Genomic DNA, 26,489 nt, shown 5'->3' with positions numbered 1-26,489 from the left:
TAAGAGGTGATTACCAAAAACAAATGGCAGTCACCATAGGAGAGCCCAGGGATCAAGGCACACAGTGAGGTCAGAAGATTTCCTATTTAATGGAACTTTCCAGCTTTTAGACAAACCATGCCAGGATAGGAAAGTCCTTTTGTTTCTTTGAAAGGATCACTGTCCCTCTGATTATAGTATTTGAGTGTGAACTTATTAGGGGCAGGCACCGTCTTGTTTGTATATGTGTCCTCTGAGCCTAACCCAGGGCCTGGCATAAGCAGATGCTCAATGCTGAACAACCAAATGAAGGACTATCTTGGAAGCTGGGACCCTCAAATCAGGTACAAGATGCCCCTTTATGTAGCCTATGAACTCAAATTTCCTAGTTGTGTTTCGTCTACACTGCAAGCTCAAGGGCAGAGGTCTAGCACAACATATTTTCTATGAAACTTTTATCTAAGTATGGTTATTATGAAAATCAACTGCCGCTTGAGAGGTTACCTCTGGAGTCACAGAGAGATGTGAATTAGCTGTGATGAAGGTAGAGTAGGAAATACGTGCTGCTCACGAGTGGCACGGCAAAAACAGACAGACTGCCCCATTCATTTCTATCTCCCTCTTTTACTTTTGCTTTCCGAGCTGACCAAGTGATATATAGGGGCCCAGGGGAGATCTCCCTTACGGATTCCTTCCTTTGGGTGGGTACAGAGCCTTCCGGGCTTTTAAAGAGTTATCTTGTCATTGTTTAACTTTGTATGTGGGATCATCTGACTCCAATTGAATCGTGAATTCCTAGGGGGCAGCCTATTAATGTTACACTCCACGCCCCAACCCCAAGGCCCACTGCACAGTATTCAGGACACAGCATATGCTCTGTAAGTCTCTGCCGAATGAATGCACAACTGGGAAGTTTGAGCCCAAGGCCAGCTTCCTGGGAGTGCACTCTGTGTAGCTGCATGTGGCCCCACGCATGGAAGGGGCCAGTGCTCACTTCAATGCTCTGCTATCACGCTCTTCAAATCCTTCGTGTCTGAGCAAAACACTCCACATTTTCATTGTGCATTAGACTCCCCAAATTATGGCATCTGGTCCCGGCTGTGCTTCTCAGCCAAGACCACGGATGTGTTTCTCCTCAGAGAGGAAGGAGATAAGGACTACGGGAGAGGGTGGACGGCCTGCGCAGCGTGTTCTGGCTAAATATCGCTAACTGCCTTTCAAAAGCAATGCACTTAAACAATGCAAAGGTCTTAATTCTCCTCTGCTCAGTGTGTGCCGTACCTGCCAAGTCAGGAGGCTCCCGACAAAGCGAGCTGTGAGCGATTGTCCTCTCAGGGGCATCTGGAAAATTCCCATTACCAAGAAGCACTCTCATCCACGGTCCTCTAAATCTGAAACTACTCCACCAAGATTTTCTGAGTTTTGTGTTTTGTTTTGTTTTGTTTTCCCCCTCCTCTGCTTTATTTCAGTCCAAGGAAATTTGCCTCAAGCAAAGATATACTTAAACCTAACAGATCATTTAACAAGAAAGAAAGAAGTTTGGCACCAGAAAGCCATCTCCATGTTAATGGCCCAGGCTCTTGCCCCACTGTAATTGAGAGCTTACCCAGGCACAAGGCACACACTCCTCCATGCACCCACCTCACCGACCCCCCACCACAAAACACAGCCGCCCCCCCTCGCTCCTCTTGGCTCCTTCTGCACCCTCTGACAACTGCTAAGTTGGAGACAGAAAGCTGTGCAGTGGGAGAGGCACAAAGTTGGGCACCGGTCAAGCATGTGGCCAGACAGCCCCTCTGTTCTGATGCCAACATGTGCACAACAGCCCGTGTGGGCAGGACCGAGGACACCCCAGCTGGGCATCCTCCTGGCAGGCCTGCCTTCCTGGCTTCAAAACAAATAAGCAGTACTTAGGTCCTTGGCCCTGTCCCCTCCCTGTTCTTCCCGAGCTTCAGCCTTAGCTGGTGCTTCACTGGAAAAACATATCCAGTTTGGCTTCTGGAGCAGACGTGGAGTCTCACTAAGGGATCAAAGGCAGAGGAACAAAGTGATGATGGATCTGAAAATCAGAGCACCCCCTCTCTATTGTTTTTAGGCAGGAAGGAGACTTGGGGCGGGGAGGGGGGTGGTGGTGCTGGAGATGGATGATCAGTCATGGCCTAATCAGCCACCAGATGAGGCAGATGCAGAGCTCTAGCTGGCTGCCCGTGAAGGAAACGAGCCTGTTCTCAGGCCCCTTTGTCTGCAAAGCTGGGTTCCTGACCAGTCCCCAGGCTGCTCTGGGCTCCACACTGGGCCTAGAGGGCAGGCCCTTCAATTCCAAATGGGGTTAACAGGCCGCCCTGCAGAATGATGGATAGGGTTTCAGGGGGAAGTGGTTTGACAGGACACCTGCCCTTGCCTGTGGGCTGGTGTGTTTGAGAAGTCCATTAGAGGAATGTTTTTGCAGCTTTAATCCTCTTACCTTCCCCCAGAGCCCTCTCGGGCATCCTCTCTGTGTATTCTTCTGGCTATTTCAGGCTAGATACCCTGGTCTTTGGGGCCACCTCCAGGTTTAGAGGGTCTCTGTTTGCTTTCTAACAAAGTCCAAATAGTTTGGGCTGCATACACAACCCTGCCCAGTTCCTTCCTTCTAAGGCCTCCACTTCTTTTTTTTTAAGATTTTATTTATTTATTTGACAGACAGAGATCACAAGTAGGCAGAGAGGCAGGCAGAGAGAAAGGAAGGGAAACAGGCTCCCCGCTGAGCAGAGAGCCCGATGCGGGGCTCCATCCCAGGACTCTGAGAACATGACCTGAGCCGAAGGCAGAGGCTTTAACCCACTGAGCCACCCAGGCGCCCCAGGCCTCCACTTCTTAACGGAAGATGTATCTTCCCATACGTGATTTCCACAGAACCCTTGGATACACCGATGGCAGGGATTCGTTCAGACACAAATTGTGTCACGGGCTCTGGGTTTCCCCCTCACATTTGGAGGGTGCGGCAGGTACCTGCCTTCCGGGCCAAGGGAAAACGGGGAGGAAAACAGGAACTGTGAGAAGCCTGTGGGTGTGGCTGCCATCACCAGGGTCACATGACAGACTATAAATAGGCAAGTTTAATGGCAAGCCCCTTTGAATTTCTTCTCATCTTGTAGCTCAGATCCTTCCTTCAGCTCAGCAGAGCTATGAACTAAATTACAGTATTTGGTATATGTTCTAGAATTCCCATGACATAAAACTGTCAATCTTAATTGCAGTCTCCTCCCCACAACTGTTCTAGAATTTACACATCCAGTTACGGGGTGCGTTGCACCACAGCAGAATGCCCCCCAGTGTAATCCAGAAGGTATTTCAAAGCGTTTCCTCATTGGCCCTCCCCTCCCTGAGACCTCTCTTAGGCTGCAAGTCAAAGTTCAGTTAAGTAAGAAGTCAGGTAAGATGGTGCCTTTTGGCTGGACGCTGCATGGCATCACCCACACCCCCATTTCCATGAACTCAGCTGAACACTTAAAAAAAAAGTCATTTTCTACCCATCAGGCATTTCTTAAGTATAGTCAGTCCCATCCCACCCTCTTGCCTGAAGACAAGCCTGTACTCATCTACTGAGGTCTGGATGGGTTCCACCTGATTGTGGGGGCACCGCATGGGGCTCCCTTGGCAATGTTGTCAGCATGGCTCAGTAGCCTCTTGGCCGCTGGCAAGTTTCTGGACAGATCATTCTACTCCCGAACTCTCATGGCCTCCAGGCCTCAACTGTCCTTGTGGTGGCTTGCTGCATCTATGGCTAACGTCACAAAGCACAGAAAGACTTCACCCTAATGTAGTCCTCCTCAGTGACATGCTGACCCTGTGGCCCTTCCCTTACCCTTGATGACGCATTGGAAGATGGCAAAGGTTCAAGGGAAGTAAAATGGAGAGGTGTGTCTGGTGGAGCACGCAGCTCACTGCTCTCCAGGATGGACTTGGAGTTGGAGTTTGAGAGGGTGATGGGTCGCAAATATTGCCTCCCTGTGTGGGCCTCACCGATGCGCACCCACAACGCTACTCTCGACCTCCAAGTTCCCTGAGGGCCCATGTCTTGACAGGACCCCAAAGGTCAGTCCTCTGAAATAAAGGGCTCTACAAGTGGCAAACCACGGCAATCAGCTCAGAAGCAGATGAGGCGAGAAAGCCTGGCACCCAGTAGGGATGGGGTTCACTGTGGCATGGGCAGGTATCTCAGAAGCCACGCATTCTGGGTAGTGATTAAGCATTTTGCCAGCCTGTAGCCCTGTCACACAGACCACTGAAACCAAACTGAACTGCAGCCCACAAGGCTGAGCAAAATGGGTCTACCCCGTAGTAGATCTCTGGCACATAATCATCCTACCAGACATCACTGACTCACTCATTCAGCCAGGAGCTAGAGAACCGTCTAGTTTGTCAGGCACTGCAGAAGAGATCATGAAGACAAAAATACAGTTCCTAACCTCAGGGACGGTTAGTCGGATAGAGAAGACAGGTACAAACACACACAAGGCAGCATATGATAATTTGCAGGAGTAGTACCTGCAGGCTTAGTCCCTACCATCTCTACAACAGCATTCCAGCCTAAATCAGGTCCCCTTGAGCTCTGGAGCAACCCAGAAAGGGCAGAGGGGTTGGCAGAGGCAGTTTTCATCTTCCCTCTGCAGTCCAGGAGAGTGGATAAATATGTTTGTTTTTGTTAGTTGTTTTTTCTTGCCTGTCCAATTGCACAAATAATTTTGCCTCCAAAACTCTCTCCTGAGAGCCATGGAAACATGGCATGAAATTTTTCAAACACACTTTCCAATGAAAGCAAGGCATGCTGTCTCTTATTTAAGTAAAAACAGTTTCCATGGGGGTAAAAAAAAAAAAAAAAGACCCTTGCAGATGCCAAATACATTAGTTGTTCCATCTTGTGTTTCTTTCTTTCCCCTTGAGTTGAGGTGTGGGTCTGTACTCAGATTTGAGCTGTGGGAGGAAGCTGAGGATGCAGGAGAGATGGAAGAACTAGGAGGATGAGGGCAGAAGATCAAAGCCAAGACCAGAGGTGGGCAGGAGAGGAGAAAGGGCATAAAGGGAGGAGGAGCATGATAGGAACAAGGGAAAATAAAAAGAACCCAGTTTGCAATGTCATTAAATGATGTGCAATAAACTGGCCTAAGGCTTCAGGAATTTCTTGGCTTAAATCATTAAAAAAATTTTTTTTAAATAAGAGAACAAGAAATGTGATTAATCCTTGAAGACAAGGATGGAAGCCATGTCTCCATGGAGTCTGGCAGCCAGATGAACAGAGATGTCTGTAGGCCATCTCATCTATCTGACTTCAGTGCTGCGATGAGGTAGGCCTGGTTAGCAGAATTTGGGAGTTTCTTTTGGACTTGATGAAGGAATGAAATGGTTTGAAAAATACACTTAAGAGAAGGAAAAAAAAAAAAAGATTTACTTGCCAGCAACCCACATCATACATATTTCTCTGATCAACCAAATATAAACTACAAACTTAGTAATGGGAAAATTAATGTGAATCCTGGTGGTCTAGGATCCTGAGAGCCAGAGTTAGATCCTGGCAGAGTCTTTGGCAGGCTGGTGGCCTGTACGGGAAGAGGGAGGGGAGAGAAAACGGAGGCCAAGACACTCAGCAGGAATGGAGAGGAGAGCCCCAGCATGGTTCTTACATGCAGAACCCTGGGTGGGAGGCACGGGCACTGTCCAAAGGCCAGCAGGGCCCAAAGTGGCTCCACTTTTTCTGCCCACCTGGGCACTACATATTCCTGGGAATATCCGGGAACTACATATTCCCACAAGCAGTGGTGGCTACTGATGCAAGCTGCCCAGCACCTCTGAGAGTGTCCCATGAACTGTCTGATAGAATGCCGCGCCTCATCCACCGGCATCTCCCGTCGAAGTTTCCAGTTTCCTCCAAACATCTCAATTCCTTTTAAACAGCCCTTTAGGCTTTGACATCCATCAATTTTTCCGAACCCTCCCTGAATCTATTTGTATTTTCAACCTGTTTATATCCTAAGTCCTTGCTTCATCCTTTTTAACTTCCTTAAGCCTCTTCATAGATCAGGGTTTGGTGAAGAAAACTCTGCTTGCCTTTTGCATGCCCCTTTTGACCTTCAAGACTTCAGACACACTTTATCTGGGAGTCTTCCTCTTTCTAGACATTCACTGAAGGCCTACTGTGTGCCAGGTCCTGTGGGAAGCTGTGTGGTCATGGAGAAAAATGGCAGCAGTCCCTGTACTCCAGGCAAATGAGAGGGCTAGAGAAGGAAACACAGGGTGTTGAGGAAGCTGGGAAGAGGAAACCCCACTCCAGATGTTGAGGGAATGGAAAAGATGGTGCTGCAGGCAGGTGGGGCACCATCCCCCAAACAAGGGGAATATACAAGATGAGAAAGTGGCAGAGTTTGGTGGGTCTAGAGTGGGAGATGAGGCTGAGAGAGGGGCTTAAGTGCCGTGCCACAGCCTGAGTCCTGTTCTGTGATCCCTAAAGTCTTCACATGTTTGTAGGTAAAGGAGCAGTCACTCAACATTAAACATCATTTTCCCTCAGGAAAAAAAAATGCTGTTTTTGCCTCAGCAAATTTTTTTCCACTTTTGCTGACATTTTTGCTCACTATTGAGGGACTGTCTTTATCTTAGATGTGAACACTGACCCACCTGCAGGACAGACTCGCTGTTCTATTGTTCTTGGGGTTATTACCAGGCTCTAGGAAGGGCTGAAAGTCTACAAACAAGGTCAAGGTAGAAATCCCTAAGCTTTTCCACACACAGAAAAGGGGGAGCCAACAGATTCATCTGCTCTCCCGACTTTTTTATTTTAAAGGAACCATCTTGCATCATGTTCCTTAGAGGGCTCCAGTGATTTCAAGTAAGCTAATTAATGCGTCCCTCACCTTCCTGAGCAAAGTCTGCTCTGGCTCATTGAATTTATAGGTGCTACCTGCTTAACACACTATGAGGTCCTCCCTTCGCTCTTAGATTAGAAGATGGACCTAAGATTTTTACTTAAGCATGTGGCTGTGTGTGCAAAGAACATGCTGAGGAGAGAAGAAGGGTAGGAATTATAAATGTGTCTTTAGTAGAAGATGCACCATGGACCTGAAGTCTTCTTTTGGTAAACTGTGACCATCACTCAATAGAGAACTGGAACCCTGGCTGTTTGGGGCAGACAGCTGCTGCCATAATGCCCTGATCTGAGCTCACACTGCAGGTTTGTCTGGGCACTTGCACCAGGCCTGATGGGGTTAGTGTTGAAGATTTCACCAGAATATCAGGGGAAATTTTTGTGAGGCATGAATTTCTGCCTGTATCCAATAGAAAACAGCACTTTGGTTAATAGGACTTGGTTTAATACTGTAAGGTATTCTTTAGTCATTTCCTATTTAGATATTCAAGTTGCTTAGCTCCTTTTGGGTATAAATGGTCACTAATTTTCTTGTCCCATTGGCAAAGTAAAATAAAACTTACAGAATAAAGCAGCTAAATCTCACATTGAGGCTCATTCTCCCTTTCTGACTGTGTCCACCGCCTTATAGAGCTGACTCGATCTCCCCAGCCTGGCAGAATCACCAGCCCAGCCTCAGGCTGTGGGTTCCTTTCCCGTCCTGGGCAAGCTCGGACGCCACCTGTTTCCTTTCCTTCCCCAACTCTTCTTCCTGCCACCACCCACTTGCTGCAAAGCAAAGGGCTTGCACAGGATTCCCTCAGAAGCCTAAGCTAACAACAAATGTTTTCCCAACTTGGAGTGAATGGTTCCTTCTTGTTTAGTCAAGGAGTCACTGGTTGGCTGAAGCAGATTGGCAGAGAGGAGTGGCCCTGGAGAAAACACTCTGAGGTTTCCTTTATTAATCACAGAACATACATTCCCAAAGGGAAAAGAGAAACAAACAGTGAGAAATGGGGGAGAGTTAAGGGAGAATCCGATAGGGGTAGCAAGAGAGAGACAATCATCTAGTGGCTACATTCAGGCTGTCCCCGAACTTACCATGGAATTACCTTACTGTGGAAATCGAGCTCCCTGTGGATGCATCTGCACTGTTCCAGAAACTGCAATGGGCTTAAATCTAAGGTACACAATGCTAAGAGCAAAATTTAGTTGTTGAAGGTCCTAGAAAGGTATGAGAGAACTCAAGAAATGAGAGAGAAAGATTGTCCCCCACACACTGTTTTAAAGGCTCAACTCCCAAATCTTCCTCCAACCCCTGAAATTGAAATGAATCACTGTCAGCCTGAGCTCCCAGGCAAATCTGTTTCTGTCTCTGCTGGGGATTCACTGGCTTTAGGGCTAACACGTTATGGTGGTCAGTCTTTTCCATTAGATTAAGAGCTCCTTAAAGGCAAGGGTTAGGTCTTCCTGTGCTCTGCGGGAAACTTGGAACACATCCCCAACTCTCAGGACACCAATCTCCAGAACATCCAAACACTGAACTCAGTGCTGGAGAACAGGTGCTCTGCAGTTTGCTGGGGGGTACTCCCAGATCTCCAGCCTGCTGGCTCACTCGACGAATTCCGGACTCACCAGCCTCCACAATCCTGTCAACCAGTTCTTTAAAATAAATCTATTTCTGCCTTTGTTTCCTTCTCCATATATATATATATATATATTATATATATATTTATACACATAAAATATGTATAAATATATATATAATATATATAAATATATATAATATGATAAAATGAGGTATGCCTGTATATATATACATACATATATATGTATATGTATATATAGATGTATATATAAAATGAGGTATGCCTGTATATATGTGTAGATATATATGTACATATATGTGTAGATATATATGTACATATATATCTACACATATATACAGGCATACCTCATTTTATCATACTTTTTTTCTTTTTTTAGCGAATTGAAGGTTTGTGGCAATCCTGCATCAAACAAGTGTATTAGTGCCATTTTCCCAACAGCATTTGCTCATTTTCTGTGTCACATTTTATTAATGCTCATAATATTTCAAATCTTTTCATCATTATTATATTTGTTATGGTGATCTGTGATCAGCGATTACATCTCGCTACAGGCTCAGTTGGTTAGACTTTTTGAGCAATAAAATATTTTTTAATTAAGGTACAAACTTTTTTTAGTCATAATGCTATCTCACACTTAATAGACTACATAATAGTATAAACATAACTTTTATATGCACCAGGATACCAAAAAATTCATTTGACTCATGCTCTTGTGAGTCATCTGGAACCAAACTCACGACATCTCCAAGGTGTGCCTCTACGTATAAGCAGTTCTGCTTCTCTGGAGAACTGGACTCCAACACAGATAAAGAAAGCTAGAAATATTTCAGTAAAGACATGGCCACAATGGTCCCTTATGGCTTATTCTGGTTCAGGGTCTGAGCCGAGAAGATCTCCAGGAAGTGTCTGACAGGAACCAGAGGTGGGGGAGCTGAACAGAAAGAAACATGGTTCCTGCATGTGGGGTCCCCCTGCGCTGAGGGCCAGGGGCCACCCCACCTGCTGGCACAAGCCAACCACTACCTGGTTAGAAGAATGAGCCATCAGGAGCATCAATGGGCAGCTCTGTGGCTACAGGGACAACACACAATGCAGTGACACCACGGCCACCCTCCAGCGCAGTGAGGAGGTAGGAATCCGGCTAGAGCTCATATGTATATGCACTGCTGAGAAATACATAGGAAATGGGCTAGTTCTCTCTTCCCAATGAGCCAGCCCTGTCTCTTGGCTCTGGCTAGGAGTGGAAGCTTTGCCACTGTCTGGACTTGTTCTTCTGAAGGCCACTCCCAGAATGGGGCTGGGCAGCACAGGGCTGGACGATGGCCCCAGGGCCTCCCGTAGGCAGCCACCAAATGGGTGAACGTATAAAGCCTGGCATTTATAAAAGGCTTCAAAATAGTACTATTTTGAACTATTTCATAATTTGATCCTCAAACACAAACACACACAAAAAATGCATGAATACTGATGCTATAATTATCACTTCGCTCATTTCAGAGTTGTGGTAACCTGCGGGATTAAGTGACTTGCCCAAAGTCCTATCAGCTCCTAAGGGCACAGGCAAAACTTAAACCCAAGGTTTTTTTCCTTTTCTTTTCTTTTTTCTTTTCTAAGTTTCCTTTTTATTCTCCATTATACCAGTTAGTCTTTTCTTTTTATTCATGGGTTAAATGATGTCACCATCTGACCTTCCTCAGATTTGGAGTCATGGAGACAGCTGCCTAAGGGGAGCTCCTTCCTTTCCTGTCAGTGGCCTCACCTTCTGACATCTGGGGCCAGAGAAAGGATAATTCAAGTGCAGGCTTGGGTCTTAGTGCTTAACGGCCTTGTGGAGGGGTTAGAGATCCAGTCTCAATTAAACCAGCATTAGCTTAAGACTTCACATTAGTTTGAGGACTAAAGTTCCCAGGTACAGAATCACCACCCAGTTACCACTGCTTTATTTCCAACAACAAATGGGACCTAGGGATGATAGGAGAATTGGGAGAATTAAAGAATAAAAAAAAAAAAAGGGAAAAAAGCTAAAAATGAAGAATTATGTAGGAGTTTATTAGAGGTAAGGATTATTAGAGGTGAGGACTAGAAAACAGTTTTCACAGCTCTGCTGAATTGTGATTACTTGCTGGGTTGTGTTGAGAACAATTCTAAGGTTGAATCAGAGTCTAGAAAAAAGGAATATGGTGTCCATTGGCAATGTCTGCTGTTGGTTCAGGTGCAGAGAGTGGGAACACTGAAGCCATATAGAGTGGTTGGCCTCCTTGTATAAAGCTTGTAAAAAAAAAAAAAAAGGAGAAAGGAAGAAAGGAGATCAAAGTCAAAAGTATTTTGAAAAGCAAGAATTAGACAAGGTGATCTGAAGTGAGGCATTAGCAGCAAGAGATTTATCACAAAGTTTAGGTTCAATAGGAGAAAAGTTCTGCATAAAGGAGAGTGGGATGGACACCTCCACAGGGAATGAAGACAGCAGTTATCCACATGGGTTTCTGTTCTACTGAAGACCAGAAGCCAATGTCCAGACAGGGGTGAAGTCCAAGAGTAACCCCAGCCCCCAGCATCTAAGTCAAAGAGGTCTGGACTAGGAAAGTTCTTGTTAGAGGTCCAAGCCCCCCACCATCGAAAGGCCCCAGTGATCTAGGAGTTCATGAAGACATAGGAGGCAGCACCTTGTTAGGTAGGCCAAACAGTGAGTGCTTTGTCTGAGGATGAACATCTGAACGCACACGAAAGAGGCCAGAGGAAAAGGAAGCCTTAAGTGCTGAGTGTGGGTGGGTATGTGTATGCGTGTGCACCCGCATGCCACTGCCCAGCCTTGCCTCTAAATGCAGACCATGCCTCAGTAATCCCTTCACCACTCAGCCTCCCTCCATCGGCCAACCAGCAAAACACAGCCCCCATTCTGCTCAGGAATGTGCTTTCAGAAACTTAATCTAACTGCTGAGTCTGGGCCAAATCCCCCATGGCATTAGCCCAAAGACAGCACCCCATTCTGCCGCTGCTTCCTCCTCCCCCCTGCCTCCTCGGGGCTGGGCAGGCTGCAGTTCCACTCCGTGGCCACAGCTCCTCAGAGCCTGCTCTCATTTCCAGCACTTCTCCGTCCCTCCAGTCAGCTCCAAACATTTCACTTCTGATTCATGTCTCCACGACAAGCCAACAGTTCTTGGCTTTCAAGCAAGATTCACTGGGCTTCCGTACAACCCACTTCTCTCCCTGGGCCTTCTGGGATGCAACCAAACCCTCCCCTTTGTCCTCACTGTCAACTGCAGATCCCTTTAAGTGCCACAGAAAGAAGTGACCAGGAATTTTTTAAAAATAAAGGTGAAAAATGGTTTCTCCTCATACAGATACACCTTGAAGTAGAAGGAGGGCTCCAACATAAATCTTGTACTCTCCAACTATCCCTTCCTCCAAATAAAACGTTCAGCCTGGCTCCTAATGAGTCCAAATGAATGGTTATGGAGTTTCCTGAGCCTTCACAGACACGTGCTGACCATCTGCAGACGAGCAACGCTATCCTTTAAAGGTACGAACCCTACTAAAAGGCACATCTTACTTGCAATAATGAACCACTGGAAGTGACCTAATGGCCCACAATCAGTACATATAGTAGATCCACTCAAGGCATGTTCGAGGGCCTTTGGTAACTCTGATCCTGCTCTGCTGCAGGTTGTGGGGGACAGATGACTAGGTAAGGGGAAGGGGGAACCCACTAGAGAGATGGTTACCTGGAGTGGACATAAGAAAAATGCATCGGTTGTTGACTTATTAGTGCACTTTGTGTACTTTACTGGATGCATTTATACTCAACAGAAAAAGAAAAGTAAATATAGTCATATGGCTAAGGGAAGGTGCTTACCACACAATGCTGAGGGGGGAGAATATGGACAGAAGCTGTATATTCAGTAGGTCGCTATGACAGTGTGAAAGTATGGGCATGCCCTCATGCTCAGTGACATGAGTCAGAGAAAGACAGGTACCCCATGATTTCACTTACAGGTAGAATCTAAAAGACAAAACAAAATAAAACCCAGACTCACGGACACAGAATAGAGTCCTGGTTGCCAGAGAGGAAGGGTGGTGGGGGTGGGGGGGATTAGTGAAGGAGATCAAGTGGTCCAAACTTCCAGTCATAAAATAAGTCATGGGGATAAAATGTACAGCACAGGGAATACAATCAGTAAAGGTGACTGTGTGTGGTGACAGATGGTACATAGGCTTATTGTGGTGACCATCTCACAAGGCACACAAATGTCAAATTATTATCTTGTACACCTGAAACTGATATTGTGTGTCAATTAGATACTTCAATAAAAAAAGAAAGTATGGGTATGGATCAAGACTGGAAAGTATCCTCCAAAATGGTAAGTAGTGGCTGTGTGACGATGGTGGGCTGAGGGGAAATGTTATTATATGTAATATATATAAATTCTGTACTTTTTGTAATGTGATTTTCATTACAATTGGAAAATATAAAAGAGGAATATGATCGTAGGAGTGCAGCTCTGACCTCAGCCCTTCTTGTATGATGAGATGACCCCTCCCTACCCTCAACCCTCCTCACCTAAGTCTGCCCGTACCCTCCTCCTCACACCCCACAAGCACAGGTGGAGGGGAGGGCCCAGCTGGTGGTCTAGGGCCTACCTCCCTCACTGACCATGCACAGCCTACCTCCCAGAGGCCTGGGGCTCAGATTCATGTGCTCCTTCTGCCACCAAGGAAAATGGTTCCCACTGTGTGAGGAGGCAGCAAGATGCAGCCCAGGCTCAGCCTGGTCCCCTGGGGGGCAGCTGAGGACCCACCCTGCTTTCTCCCTTCTCCAAGAAAAGGGCAGGGCTGCTTGAATATTTCCCAAGAAAACAGCAACAGGGCCGGCAGCCTCTGCCCTGTTCTTTCACAGAGGGATGTCCCTCCAGGGACCTGATAACGGGAGGGCAGGGAGGGGTCTTTTCTCCCCTGCTGGTCTACTTCATCTCCTAATGCTTTCCTCCGGGACTCTTGCCTTGCACACCCCAGGGACCCCAGCCAAACTTAAAGGAGCAATGCAGAAGTTTGAGGCTTTAGGCATGATCCCTAACACACATCACTCAGGAAGGTGATTATGACAGTGACATAGAAGTCCGAAGCAAACAGTCAGGGGTAAGGGCACCCTGCTAGGTCACGAGGGAACAAGGCCAAGGAACAAGAAGTCATTCTTAATATTTCCTGGTTGTAGACTCAGCATTTAAGAATGGATGTTGGGGCTGCCCCGCAGCCTTCAGAAGTTTATTCCTTAAATCTTGTCTCCTGTATATACAATGGGTAGAAAATGAGGCAATGTGTGTTTTGCACTGGGGGTACTATAATACACTCAAGTGATAATTAAAAATTAAGAGTACTATCAAGTTTTCACCTGGCATCCTCCTTGGACCAGACTGTACCCCAATCTCATCCTCTTTTCTGTTCGTTTTATTCTTGGTCACAGTTTCCTTCTCATTGTGCTCTACTATTTATATATCTGGCATACGGAATACACTTGCCCCTCAAGCAGACAGGAGGCCACGTGTGGGATGGGCAGCTCTGCTCGGACTGTACATGGCCCTGTAAACGCTCTGACCATAATTGCCCTGAAGATGGGGGATGGAGGACTGGGTGGGGGGACAGGGAGCAGCTGGCTCAGTCACAGCCATAGTCTGGAAACAGTTCAACCACGTGGAGTTCCCCTCCTTCTAGACACTTACTCCACAGCAGGCCCCTACTTAGAGAGTGGCTTCGCAGGAGCCCAACGGTCGTCCACCCCTGGGGACTGCTGGGCACTTACTGCTCTCCAGTTTGAAATTTCAAATTGTAAGGCCCCCTTTCATATGAAGGGTACGTGACAAGGGGGTATGGACGGCCTGGGGGAGAAAGAGAATGGGAGAGAGGAGGAGAGAGGAGCCCTGGGGCTGAGGAGGAAGGAGCAGCACTCACTAGCTAGTGTCACAGTAGCCGGCACGCTGGCCACAGCTCCCGCAGGCATCCGGGCCACACACTGGTACCGTCCCACGGTGCGGTTGCTGAGGGCGGTGACGACGAGGGTCCCACGGCTGATGAGGATGCCCAGAGCATCATCTGAGCCATTCAGCTCCTTCCCATTCAGGCGCCAGGTGGTGTTCATCCATGGGGGTTCCACAACGCAGCCGAGGATCACAGTTCCTCCGAGCTTCTGGACCATGGAAGAAGGCTGGACAGTGACCTGAGGGACCTGGTCTGGAGGGAGAACAGGGACAGAGCCATGAACGAACATCCCCACGAAGCCAATAACATGACCTTTTCAGAAGCACAGCACCCAGGCAGCCTTTCCAAGCTGAGCAGCCTGGGGGAGTCCATCTTCCCCTGAAGAACTCCCGGGTGCTTGGGTCCATTCCCCAACCTGTACATGTTCTCAGAAGGCAGACTGGAGGGGCGCCTGGGTGGCTCAGTGGGTTAAGCCTCTGCCTTCAGCTCAGGTCATGATCTCAGGGTCCTGGGATCGAGCCCCACATCGGGTTCTCTGCTCAGCGGGGAGCCTGCTTCCCCCTCTCTCTCTGCCTGCCTCTCTGCCTCCTTGTGATCTCTCTCTCTCTGTCAAATAAATAAATAAAATCTTGAAGAAGTAGAAGAAGAAGAAAGAAGAAAGAAGGAAGAAGGAAAAGAAGAAGAAGAAGATGAAGAAGAAGAAGAAGAAGGCGGCAGACTGGAGTGGCAGCTTCAGCTTTGGGGTTGGACAGACCTGGGCCCAAACCCCAGTGCCACAGCTTCTGAGCCAGGTCACTAGCCTTTTTGTATCTCAGTTTCTTCCCTACAGCATGGGGCTAGGAACACTTGGCTCCCGGGACAATGCGCGCCAACTGCCTGCCGTAATCTCCTACAGTAAATGCTCAGTTAAGGGCAGTTACTATTACTTCTCCTCCGCTGGTATATATTTAAAACGATTAAAATACTAAAATGCAACAATATGAGGCTGCCAAGATGATGTCTCATCTTGTGTTACTAAGTGTACCCCCCGAAGGCCAGTGGCAATGAAGAGTTCTTTGGAATCCAGGAAAAGAAAGGCCTTGTTAAAGGGTCACTACTGAATGAGACATGAAGGGGCAAAGTGTTCTTGTAAGAGGGGCAGGCTGAGAAAGGGAAGGAAAGCACTCACCCAAGTCGGCAAAGCAGCCTGTTGTGGCCAAGAGGAGGCAAGCGAGGGTGACCTCGGGCCTTTTTTCTCTCTGAGTTGTCATCGTCCCATGCAGCATGGTGTCACAAAGGGTTCGAGCCAACGTCCCATAAGCTAGTGGACTCACTCCAAGAGGTACTACGATCCCCCGCACTGCTCTGTTGTGAGAAAGAGAGAAATGGCCCTGGTGAGTGAGGCTGCCTGCCACAGGGCCTGGCTCTGTCCCCTTGCCCCCTGCCTCTAGCACACATGCTGGCCACATTCAAGATGTTGACCTGAACAGCTGCTGGAAGACCAAAGAACACTTTCCTGTCATTTCTTATCTAAAAGAAGCTTCTTTTAAGTGGCTCCCCTGAGCCAGAAGGGGATTTTACTGTGGCACGAGTGCTACAGGCTTGCCCTGTGTACAGGCAGCAAGGAGGGCAAGGGAGCCAGTATTAGAGGGGCTGGGACCCCCAGCCATGGCCAGGGTCTGGGCTGTGAGCATCTCACACACCTGTTGGGAACCATGTGTCCGCAGGAGGTCAGATATCCACAGCCACATGGCAGTCCATGCTGCCACTACCAGAGTATCATGGACAGTACCATCATAAGCACAATGCATGCTGGACTCCTTGTTTGGGGGGGGGGGTCCCTGATGAATCCTAAGGTCTCAGAGACTCCAAGAAGATCTTTTCAAATCTCTGTGCTTTAAACACAATAGGAACCTTTTCACATTTTTTTTCTATCAGTGCTCTGCACCCAGTGGGGAGCTTAACAGATTCAGAGTAAGGGGGATGTAGAACAGTGAGGCATTTTAACAGTGAGTCCTAGAGGAAAACTCCATTAACAGATTTTGAAACTAATACCAAAAAGCAAGTTTTGGTTTCCTCTCAATTTTCCAGATACTTGCTTTAATTCTCTACTATTCCCCCAACGAAATAACCTATTTATCTAGAACTCTGAATGAATTATCAGTGAAAGGATTTTAGGAACTTGATGATGACATGCTCCAGTTTGCCCAACTCCCTGAGAAAATTGCTGGCACCTGTTCTGTCTGTGTCTCAAGAAAGGAAGGAGGGGAAAGGAAGGAAGGAGGAGGCATGGAAGCAGGAAATGAACACAGACTGAAAAAGGGCAAAAAGACGACAAGCAGACAAAGAGGACAGGAGGGCTGTTGTTTTATCTGAGCACAGGGTGGCTGCAGAGGTGTTTGGGTTGTAAAGTCCACAAAGGTTTTACTGAGGAAATTCAGCCCAGACCCCCTCCTGCTTAACGAGGACCAGCCAAACAATTACTGTTACTTCTGTGCCCTTGGCAATTTATAGGAATCAAAATGGAAACAGGCCCCACTTTTGCCACCAACCACCAACCCACTTCTATAAGCAACCAGGAGAAAAGAATGCATCTGGGGAGGGAAAGGGTGTAAGAGGAAACAGGTATGTAAAGAGGGAGAAAGGAGTTAACTCATTAATCCCCATGACAGAGTTGTAAACAGATACCATTTAATGACCCCAAAGCAGGTCACCCCGGAGGCTCATTCACAAAAGGCGGAGCTATGACAAAAATAGGGAGGAAGGCGCATCAGTGCAGCTATAATGCAGCCTATTTCCCAGCCTGGAAAACAGAGTTGTCTCCTGGACCGAGTTACCTGGTGAGCTTGGTCTAGAAAGATAATCCCAAAGATTGGTATCTTCTGAGAATTCTGTTGTAATCTAAACATAAAAGACAACTAAGGCTGAATTGGAATTCCTACTTGCAATGTGGCTCTGCCCCACCATGAAATGAACAAGGTACAATTCCGAAGTTGGGTGAAGGCAACAGTAAGTCCTGTTATTTTTCTTGGCAATGCAAAGTATGTCTAGATCCTTCTTATTTTCTACGGATTTTTTTCAGGAAAAGAGGAGAGATGAAGAAAAAAAAAAAAACAAAGGGGAGAATAAATTTCCGACATGAATTCCTCATTGAGGCCTAGGTACTTGCTATTTTGAAGGGTTATTTGGACACGGAAAAGAGAAAGAAAATGTGTCTGAGAAATGTAACTGCTGACATACATGCTCCCACTGAAATAATCTCCAGCAAGCAGACATTTTCAAAACTTTCCAAAAACAACAACAGAATACACTTTCTGGGGTTGAGACCAACGAGAAATTATAGCCTTGGAGTATTTATTTTGTGAGAAAATTACAAACAACTGCGAATCCATCAGCAGCAAGAGGCAGCCAGCTCCACCTTCTCCCAAGAGGACAGGCTGGAGCACAGGCGAGACCAGGGCACAGGAGCCCACATCCCCTCCCTGGTCGCTCAGGACACTGCAGCTGTCTTAGAAAAACAGGGAAGCCTTCGTGGTCTTAAACACACAGCACACCCTTTGGATATCCTCTGGCCAATAACCATGATGAGTGAAACAGAAGAACATGTGATCTAGCAGATACTGTAAAGAGAATGGTTTCTAAAAAAGCATCCTTTCAGTGACAAGAATAAGATCTGACAAAGTTTTTGTTCCATTGGTTGAGGGGGGCTAGCCACATGAAAAAAGAATTTTTTTTTTTTTTTTTTTAAGATTTATTTATTTGACAGAGATACAGCGAGAGAGGGAACACAAGCAGGGGGAGTGAGAGAGGCAGAAGCAGGCCTCCACCGAGCAGAGAGCCAGATGCGGGGCTCAATACCAGGACCCCGGGATCACGACCCGAGCTGAAGGCAGACGCCCAATGACTGAGCCACCCAGGCACCCCAAAAAGAAATATTTTTGATCCCAAATTACTTTTTTTGTTTTTTTTTGCAAGTTCCCCATTCTAGAAAGTAAGATTCACTTTTCCCAACGTCTTTGAAGGCAGGGAGAAGTTTTGCTCCTAAGAGGTGATGTCAAGTGGCTGTGGGAAGGCAGCGGGGGGGTATCGGTGAGTGCTGCCCTCAAGAAAGAAGGTGGAGCTCCTGCTCAGAGGAATGGCACTGGGGGAGATCCCTGGGAAGCAAATGAATCTAGTTCCCGAAGGGCTGAATACATGAGTTTAAACAGATTTAGCAGAAGAGTTTAAGAAAGGTCATTTTTACTTAAAAAGTTGTACTTTTACCCAGAGACCTAATTAAAAAGAAAGATTTTAAATTAGGAGGGACCTCAGAGAAAATAATAGCTTGGAATAACACCTCTGGATATTAAATGTTATAAATGAGAAAAGCAAGGAGCAGAAAGACTAAGTGATTTGCAGAAGGGCTCCCAGCTAATTAAGAGAGATTTAGGGCTTCAAATCAGGTCCTCTGACTCCTAGCCCCAGGCTATCTCCACTATCCCAATACTGCCTCCCACCAAACAGTTTCTGAGATATTTACCAACTGCTTAGGACTACTTTAAGAACGAATCTACTTTCTTACGCAGAAAAGTAATGTTACCTGAATCGTTATCTATAAGAGTAGCTTTCTCTGCGGGGCCTGGGTGGCGCAGTTGGGTAAGCATCTGAGTCTTGGTTTCTGCTCAGGGCATGATCTCAGGGTCCTGAGAGACTGAGTCCCGTGTCAGGCTCTGTGCTCAGCGGGGAGCCTGCTTGTCTCCCTCTCTCTCTGCTCCTCCACTTCTTGCACATGCCCACACGCGCCTTTTCGTTCTCTCAAATAAATACATCTTTTTTAAAAACAGAAAAGGAGTAATTTTCTCTGTGGTTGCTTTCATTCTTCTACCATTTACATCCAAATCTAGAACAATCTTGTACTATTCTTCACACAGTCCCATTCAGTAGAACTTTCTGCAATGGTGAAAATGTCCTACATTTGCACTATCAGTAATAGTCACTAGCCGCGTGTGGCTATCAAACACTTTAAGTGTGGCTACTGGGACGAGGAACTGAGTTTTTAATGGAACCACACTGGGCAAGTGCAGTTCTAGACTAATACCTAGAACATCTACCCAGACAACTCTGATGTCAAACAGGCAAGAGTAACAAAACTTTGATGTTCTTAAGTATAAGCCATGCTCTAGCCAGCCTCTAAATATATTCCAAGCTTATTCCTTTTTCTTTTTTAAAGACTTTATGTATGTATTTGTGATAGAGCAAGAGCTAGAATGAGAGAGAGTGAAAGAGCACTGGGGTGGGCGTGGGGGCGTTGCAGAGAGAAGCCGACTCTCCGCTGAGCAGGAGCCTGATGTGGGACTCGATTTCACTGACTGAGCCACCCAGGCACCCCCTAGATTATTCCTTAATCAGATTTTGACTGAGTGTCTAGTAAAAAGTATGATAACTGTGATTTCACTATTACCAGGTATAAAAAATATTACTGATCTCCCATAGAGGACAGTACGCAAGTCACTGTACTACAGGATGGATCTCTGACGAACGACAGCTCAGGACTTCAAGTCAGCTAGTGTTCAGCAAATCTCCAGAAGCTCCTCACTACCCAGCGTCCTCTGCAGAAGGTTTAGAGCCAAGTGACTAGAGCTGGCCAAGCAAGTGTGAGCAAATATGTCATGTGTCCCTTCCAGGCTATGGCTATTAAGAGAGAGAACCAGGGTCCACCTTCCATTTCTCCCCTCTCCAGTCCTGGTGACACATGTCCTGTGTTTCTAGCTCCAAGGTGGAAGAAGTCAAGGCAATCCAGGACAGAAGAAATAAACCACTGTTGCACAAAACCACTGAAGTTTAGGGGATTCCTCTCATGTAACAATTTTAGCATTCCTTATCTTAAAACCTTAACTGATCACCAATTCAGTCACAAATGAGAAGGGGCAAGTGAGAGCATAGGAGGGGAGCATTTTCAATATTGGGTCTTCAGGAAAGGTTCCCTGGATAAAGGGTTTAGAAGGCCCCTTGGGATGTGTGTATATATAAAGAGCTGAGAGCACGGCTGGTGGGAAAGGTCTGTCTGGGGGCTGGTACGTCAAGCAGTTTGGCTGTTACAGGTTTATCTAGAACAGTGGTCTCCAAACTTTTCTGATCTTGTTTTCTTAGGAGTACAATATTCTGGGCAAATATGCCTAACCCATTCACATTTATTCATAAATTAAATGCATGGGCTGCCCAACTAAAATTTGAAAAGAGTAGGCAAAAGTGAAACCCTGTTTTAATAACATGTTAATCATGATTGTTTATAATGTTGTTTATAATGCAATTAAAGCTAATACCTTAAAACAGAAAGCCTCTTTAGGATTAGGTACATTGGTAATGATATGGCTATAACCTCTCTCAAATAGTCTGCTTGAATATTAATTACTTTGCTGACCTCTCATCACATGGGATTCCATTAGCATTATTTTTACTTCCTTATGTGGCTTGAAGAGGGTCAGCCCTACTGCTCTCTTCCTGTTAGCGTGTGCTTGGATTAGCTGCCTACTCTTCAGCCCCAGTTTCTTTGCAGCAATCTCTTTAATCCACTTGTCCTTTTGTGACCATTAATTTAGTCATAAGTAAATTATATAATCTGTAAATCCACTCAACAGAGAAAAGGAAAACTGGGAAGTGAATAAGCCAGTGAAGGTCTCCACTGTCAACCAGAGGAGATCTTTTACTATTGTTGTTATGCATCACCCTGTGATATACAGGCTAAAGGTACCACTGCCAACCCTGGTATTAAATATCAGGAAAGCTGAATTTCTTTCCTTTCACTTTTTTTAGACAGAAATAAACCTTAAGGGGCGTCTGGGTGGCTCAGTGGGTTAAAGCCTCTGCCTTCAGCTCAGTTCATGATGCCAGGGTCCTGGGATGGAGCCCGGCATCAGGCTCTCTGCTCAGCAGGGAGCCTGCTTCCCCCTCTCTCTGCCTGCCTCTCTGCCTACTTGTGATCTCTCTCTGTCAAATAAATAAATAAATAAAAACTTAAAAAAAAAAAAACAGATAAAAATAGTTAAAAAAAAAAAAAAAGAAATAAACATTAAGAGCATCTCCAATATCTTCTTCCAGTACTCTAGTGGAATTTCTTTTATTTCCTCTGTAGAGTTTGTACCCTATTATGGGGACTTTCAGAAGAATGGGAAGAGGCAAGGTAAGAAACTGAGATTGGGTTATGCTGTGGAAGACTAGGGAAAAGAGTTTGAGATGAGCACCACAGACAGGAGACTCACTGATGGTTTTTGAGAAGGCAATAAATAATCAAAGTGGCATTTGCCCAACCTGGGCTCCTCATTCACTGAACTAAAAATTTATAACAAGTTGTACCAACACAGACAGAACCTATTTCCACTGAGGTAGGTGAACCTCTTCACCATCTATGAAAGGGGAAAGAAGGAATCTAGACATACCATCTTGGTTCTGGGGAGGAATCCCTGGAGAAGCCACCTCTGCCTTCCGAGTAAAGGGAAGATGTGGTCTCTTGATTTGCCCACTGGACAGATCTAATTCTCTCCCACCTCAATCACTTGAGGAAAAAGTTACTAGGGAGTCACATTTCTTTGTCACACATATCCCTTCCTTAAATTTCTCTTTAAGGAAATTTAAAAATCTAGCCATAAAGGGCGGTGGGGGGCCCCACAAACCTTAAGAGAAAAGAAAACCCACTTCCTTTCTTCTACACTCTCTTCTCAATTCCCCCACCCTATTCCATATAAATTCAATTTGACAGCCCTGCTAATTGGATAAACGCAGCTCCTACACTCCTAGAAAGCCATTCCTTTTTTTTTTGTTTTGTTTTGTTTTGTTTTTGGAGGGCTCAAAACAGGGTGATTGTGGCATTCTTTAACATGAATTCCATCTGCTTTATTTCTCTCTCTCCATTCACCACTCCTCTTGAATATTTATGAGGCTTTTCCCTCCTTGCCTATCCCCTCTCACCCCACCTCCATCCACCTTCCTCCCTCAACCTCCCTCAACCCACCCAGCCTCCAGTCTCCTCTCCCTTCTCTCCGAGACAGACAAAAACCCTTCCAAATGCACCCCCGCCTTCCTTGCTTTAGATAAACACAGGCAGTGTCAAGTGTGAGGAGTAGGGGGAGGTGGGAGGGGGTTCAACTGCCAGTCAAGCCCCCCCAGCCTTCAATGAGGCCCAGGGGCCTAGCCTAATCTGCTGCATGCTTGCCATATGGGGGCTGTGTTGCCCTGGGAAACACTAACAGGCAGAACGGAGCTTAATAGAGTCCATATTCATTGTAATGCAGTGAGATAGCTCAAGGCACCACTGCCCCTTCGGTCCAATTTCATTCTTCTGCTTTCCTCTTTCTTTCTGGTTTTCCTCCCTTTTTCTTTCTTTCTTCCTTTCAATAGGAAAGGGTCCCCAGAGAGCTCTAACCTGGAGAGGCCTGGGCTGGCAGAAAGGCTGGGCTTTGGGGTTAGGAATGACAGTGCTGGGGTGGGGGCTGCAGTTGGTGGGGAGAGGTGAGAACTGGGGGCTTCCAGGGGGACCAAGTGGGGAGAGGGGTACAGCATCTGCAAGGGGATATATTGTGTATGTGCAGGTGTTGGCTTGAATCTGTGCACATGCAGAAGGGAGAGTGTGGTGGGTAGGCACAGCCCGGCACGGCCTTGGAGCACAGAGACATTAGTATTTATGCAGCTGTCTATGCCTAGGTATCCCAACACCACCCCCAATGCTAGTCGCTTCGCCAGGGACACCTAACTGCCTCAGGTGTCAGGCCTTTGGTGTCAGCTCTTCATAATTGCCTTGAAAAGTCACAGGTAGTGTAGTGGGATGAAACTACTTCAAACATTAATCTCTGTAGGGGCAGAAGACCTACCGGCCTGCCACACTGGGACTGAGTTCCTCCTCTGGCTGACTGGCATGGAGGAAGAGGTGAGAGCTATAGTCTGCCACAACCCAACCAGGGCACATAGGGCCCCCTGCACTGAGGGAGTGGGCTGTCTAGCAGATGAAGTCTTGTCACAAGTATGTCTGCTGGGAGGGAAACTTGGGGCTCCCAGAGATCAGAGGGGATCCTTCTCCAAGGCCCAAAAGAAGGGCAGAGAGTAGAGAAGGGGTAAAGAGTACATTTCTCCCATTTTTCAGAAAAAATTAAACTGGTACCCAGAATACAAGAAGTCCTCTAAAAGTAAAAGTCCTCTAAAAAGAATCAGTTTCATAAGTTGTGAAACAAGGCTATTTGTTCTGTGACCGTAAAAGTCACAAATTTAAAATCATGATAGAAAACAAAAGTCACAAATTTAAAATCATGATAGAAAACAAAAGCAAAGGAAAGCTATTAAAACTTTCATATACTCTCCTCAGAAAACAGTTAACCCCATGGTGTCTGCTGGCCTGTGGAAAGAGATCAGTAAATGGTTGCTAAGTGAATGAAACATATACATGCTGTTATAGTTTAACCACTGCTGACCAAGAACGTGACACCCTTGTCCCACCTGACGACAGCAGTCAGGGCTCAGACGGGTGACAGTACGTTAGGAGGAGAATGCTCCTGGCAAAGGTACAGCAATGCCTCTGCCATAGCGATGCCAGGGTCTATCACCAGGCCTTTCTGTTATCCATATCAAACAAGGCCAAAGTCAGGCAGGCTAATTCAGATAAAAACTTCTTCAAGCAAGGCAGATACTAGCGCTTGTTGTGGTTTACTTTTTGCCCTCCAGACTCAGTATCTTCCACTTGCCTTGTTCTTACCCCACTAAGATGCATCCAAAATCTGTAGTCTCCTGAGCTCAACCCATGGGAGACCAACTGTAGAAAAGTATATAAAAGTTCTTATAAATTTTCTTTGCTTCTAAACTTTACCTTGATTTTAAGGCTCTATAACCTAAGAACCCTAAAGGGGTTCTACAGGAAATGGTACAATGGATATTTTAAGAGCTAGGTACAATTTCAATTCCTGGCTAGAAAACCGAAATAGGATTTGGTTATCTGAAATGCTACCCCGAAGCCAGCCTCAGCATCAAATCCATAAAGGTGAGAATACTGCTTCTCTGACTCCAAACCAGAGAAGGTGAGGACACACAGTGGAGCAGGGCTATACTGGACTCAGAGCACTTATCCCCCCTCCAGAAGCAGCCTATCCCTCCACCTTCATTGTCTGTGTGGTCTTTTTCCCAGTTGTGGGATCCCCGCACACTGCACGTGTGACAGAGAAGCACGCCACAAAAGAGAGAGCGGGACGCCCAGTGCTTCTCTGCCAACTGGGCCTGAAGCGCCCTGCGAGCTTAGTAGAGAAGTCACGCTCTTCCGAGCCTTCCCTGCAACGAGTGCTTTGGTCAGAAATGTGACCACTGCTGTGTGTGACTTGCTTAAGAGCCAGGATGGCCAACTCAAGACAAGTGGGGATAGCTTCTCTGGTCTAGAACAAATGCCTGCCTTTCATTTCACTGCTCAGGGGACACCCACTAATGATCTACTTATATAAACACACACTCAAATGTACCTACGCCTCCTGTCTTTCCTGTATGGGATCAGTCATAGGGACTCAAAGCAGCCAGAGAAACTCAATACAAGCCCCATATGTCATTTACAGTTTTCTGTAGCCATATTTTAAAATCAAGTGAAAGTAATTTTAACATCTTTTAACACAGTACATCCAAAATAACATGGTAATGTATACTTAATATAAAAATTATTAACAAGGTGTTTTATATTCTGTTCCATACTTCTCAACCTAGTGTGTGTTCTATGTTTACTACACATCCCAATTCACATGGACCATATTTCAGATACTCAACAGTTACATGGACTAGTGGTGACTACTGCTGGCCTCTGTGGGTCTACAGCCCTCAGGCTGGCTCCCTGAGCTCTCCTCCCCCCATCTAACCCACCCATCAACACCTACCTTCCTTCTAGAACATCAAGCTCAGCCAATCAGTAAAGATGATAAGTGGGCAGCCACCACTCATTGAATAAGTGCCAGGCCGTAATTCATAATTCATCTAATTTGATACAATCTTCACAATGGCCCAGCAAGGTAGGTTTATGATCAACACACTTTATAAATGAATTAAACCTCGGAGTAATTAAATATTTTGTCTAGGATTACACAGATGGTAAATCACAGCTGGGATTTGAATAGCTTCCAGCTTTAAAACCTTTTCGGTCCTTTGCACTCTACTGCTTTAAATAAATTATAGCATAATAACTGATGGCATTATTATGCAGCCATTAAAATGGTAATTATAAAGATCAGGTAGAAACATGAAAAATATGTAAAAGAGGTTAAGTAAAAAAACATAGATCTCATTTTGTAAAAAGCATGTAAGCAGTTGGCTGAGGCCTAGAAAGGAAACAAAAGCAGCTGACTTGAAAATGTGAAGGAAGGAAGGAGTGATATTTTTTCCCCCCTTTTGAGGTTGGTTAAAAACAAACAAGCTAAGGACCTAACTGACCCACCTTCCACAGCTCCCCAACTGAGTATGAATAAGTAAGGTCCAAACTCCATTGCACAATCTTCCAGGTCCTTTGTAACTGGGCTGCCGTCAACCTTTCCTAGATCTTCCTTCCACAAGCCCTAAAATCCGGGCAAGCTGCATTTTCACACTCTCACTTCTGCCAGAACCATCTCCCCCTCTCTTTTCATTCCACCAGAGAAACTCTTAATTACCCTTCAAAGCTTACCTCACGTGACACTGTATGATGCCTCCAGTGACTATTCCTCCTCCCAGTTTCCACAGTGCTCCGCATATCTATAACAACATTTCCACAATAATTTGTGTGTTTGATCATGTGTGTGTCTGTGATGGGCCTCGGATCTCTATCCTCGGACCCCAGACTGTAAAGTTCCTGAAGCCTAGCTTAACTTCATTTTGGTGACCCTAGCATCTTAAAAAGCCTTGGCACATCACAGGGGCTCAGCCGAGGTTTGCCAAACTGAAGGGTTTTTCAGATAAGAAATAGGAGACGGAGGACTGTTAATCTGGCCCTGGATCTATAAGAGGGATGCACAGAGAAAGATACAGTTATCAGTGGTGGAACCACAGGGTTTTTCTAGGGGCAAAGGACTAGAACCACGGCCTTTATTTTTCAAAACCAGATGGTC

General features: G+C 46.1%; 1 protein-coding gene across 7 annotated transcripts in view; it reads right to left on the bottom strand.

The window, feature by feature from the left end:
• The window catches only part of BOC (BOC cell adhesion associated, oncogene regulated), a 70,182-nt gene that overhangs the window by 19,501 nt on the left and 24,192 nt on the right, over window positions 1-26,489 (bottom strand). For all 7 annotated transcript variants that reach the window (XM_047724910.1, XM_047724912.1, XM_047724915.1 and 4 more), the window contains 2 exons: window positions 15,608-15,783; window positions 14,413-14,691 (listed from right to left, as the gene is read on the bottom strand). In XM_047724910.1, coding sequence (XP_047580866.1) covers window positions 14,413-14,691; window positions 15,608-15,704 — 376 coding nt within the window. In that variant the 5' untranslated portion in view covers window positions 15,705-15,783. Of the gene's footprint in view, window positions 1-14,412; window positions 14,692-15,607; window positions 15,784-26,489 lie in introns of those variants that run through there.

This window comes from Lutra lutra, chromosome 1, assembly GCF_902655055.1.
Source record: "Lutra lutra chromosome 1, mLutLut1.2, whole genome shotgun sequence".
Lineage (NCBI taxonomy): Eukaryota > Metazoa > Chordata > Mammalia > Carnivora > Mustelidae > Lutra > Lutra lutra.
The sequence above is the reverse complement of the archived record's forward strand: the minus strand, read 5'-3'. Positions and strand labels throughout refer to the sequence as shown.